The sequence below is a fragment of the Etheostoma cragini genome, unplaced genomic scaffold (assembly GCF_013103735.1).
Source record: "Etheostoma cragini isolate CJK2018 unplaced genomic scaffold, CSU_Ecrag_1.0 ScbMSFa_1230, whole genome shotgun sequence".
NCBI classification, from domain to species: Eukaryota; Metazoa; Chordata; class Actinopteri; order Perciformes; family Percidae; genus Etheostoma; species Etheostoma cragini.
Window position 1 is genome coordinate 1 of NW_023265264.1, and position 1,771 is coordinate 1,771.

Below are 1,771 nucleotides of genomic sequence, written 5' to 3' on the forward strand. Positions count from 1 at the left end.
AGTTGTAGGCTACACTGTGTTTTAATTGCTTTAAATATGCTAGTTTCATGTTTCTGTTTTTATGTGATAAATGTGCTGCTTTTACTGTAAAGTGTCTTTGACTAGCCTACCATGTAAAGCACTGTATAAATAAAATGTATCCATGGTTACTTGGCTGGGCTTAATTCAATCCGGTTTTGTGCAACCGAGTCAAAGCTAAATTTAGCCAGGATAACTTGAATATCCCGGCTTAATCCCTTATCCTAGTCTTGTGCAACAGGCCCCAGGACTACAGCCTGAGAGTCTCAGGACTGTACACTAACATAATGTATGTATGCATGTGTGTGTGTGTGTGTGTGTTTGTGTGTGTGTGTGTATGTCTGTGTGTGTGTCTGTGTGTGTGTCTGTGTGTGTGTGTGTGTGTGTATGTCTGTGTGTGTGTCTGTGTGTCTGTGTGTGTGTGTATGTATGTATGTCTGTCTGTGTGTGTGTGTGTATCCTTGTAGAGGTCCAGGACTACGGTCTGAGGGTGTCCTACATGAAGGACCTGGTCCGCTCTCTACCTCTGCCCAACCACGACACCATGGAGCTGCTGTTCAAGCACCTGCGCAGGTAAGCCCCTCCCACTGCTCACCCATTGGTTGATGGAGCAAATGGAGCATGAATGAGTAGATAGTAGTTGTGAATGTATGAATTTGTGTGAAATTTCCTTAAAATCGTAAAATAATTCTGAAATCTCTCTCTCTCTTTGTCTCTCTCTGTCTCCTCCCCCCCTCTGTCTCTGCAGGGTGATAGAGCATAAGGACTCTAACAGGATGTCTGTCCAGAGCGTCTCCATTGTCTTCGGCCCGACGTTGCTCCGCCCCCAGACCGAGTCGGCCAACATGACGGTCCACATGGTGTACCAGAGCCAGATAGTGGAGCTCATGCTCAACGAGTACCACGCCGTCTTCTCCCAGGGGTAGAGGACATCTTCTTTCAGGGGACCTGGACGTGTTCTTCCAGGGGACATGGACTTCTTCTCCCAGGGGAAGAGGACGTCTTCTCCCAGGGGTAGAGGACATCTTCTTCCAGGGGACCTGTACGTCTTCTCCCAGGGGACTTGGACGTCTTCTCCAAGGGGACCAGGACATCTTCTCCCTGGGGACCAGGACATCTTCTTCCAGGGGACCTGGACGTCTTCTCCCAGGGGATCAGAACATCTTCTCCCAGGGGACCAGAACATCTTCTCCCAGGGGACCAGAACATCTTCTCCCAGGGGACCAGAACATCTTCTCCCAGGGGACCAGAACATCTTCTCCCAGGGGACCTGGACGTCTTCTCTCACGTCTCCTCACTTTGAGAAAGAACTGCCCCAACAAGTCTATCTGCAACCTCCAGACCCAAAACCACCTCTGGACCCGATGCTTGGGCTGTTCTAACATAACGCTCCCATTTCAATACCCGGGGACGTCTCTAGACCCGGGGACGTCTCCAGACCCGGGGACGTCTCCAGACCACCAGCATCACATCACATTTTAACCCTGGTGTTATCTCCTGGTTCAAAAACTTAAAAAAATTGACTTTTACGTCCCTTTTTCAGACTTTCTTTAGTTTCCACGACCACCACCTTACTAGTTTTATACTTTATGGAACTCATGGTCAATAACCCTCATTTATATAAAATTATACCTAATATTAGAGTTAAAAAGCAGAAATTATGAATTATTTTGACTAATAGTCAATCTATTTTAATGGTAATTTGGTTAAAAAGAAACTCATCTGAATAGGGAGCGATGGACCCCCCCCCCCC

General features: G+C 47.5%; 1 protein-coding gene across 1 annotated transcript; it reads left to right on the forward strand.

The window, feature by feature from the left end:
• Positions 1-425: 425 nt before the first annotated feature.
• LOC117939829 (rho GTPase-activating protein 15-like) lies at positions 426-1,765 on the forward strand. The gene is made up of 2 exons (XM_034865261.1): positions 426-591; positions 767-1,765. The coding sequence occupies exons 1-2, from the start codon at positions 452-454 to the stop codon at positions 942-944; spliced, it is 318 nt and encodes a 105-aa protein (XP_034721152.1). The 5' UTR covers positions 426-451; the 3' UTR covers positions 945-1,765.
• The last annotated feature ends 6 nt before the right edge of the window (positions 1,766-1,771 follow it).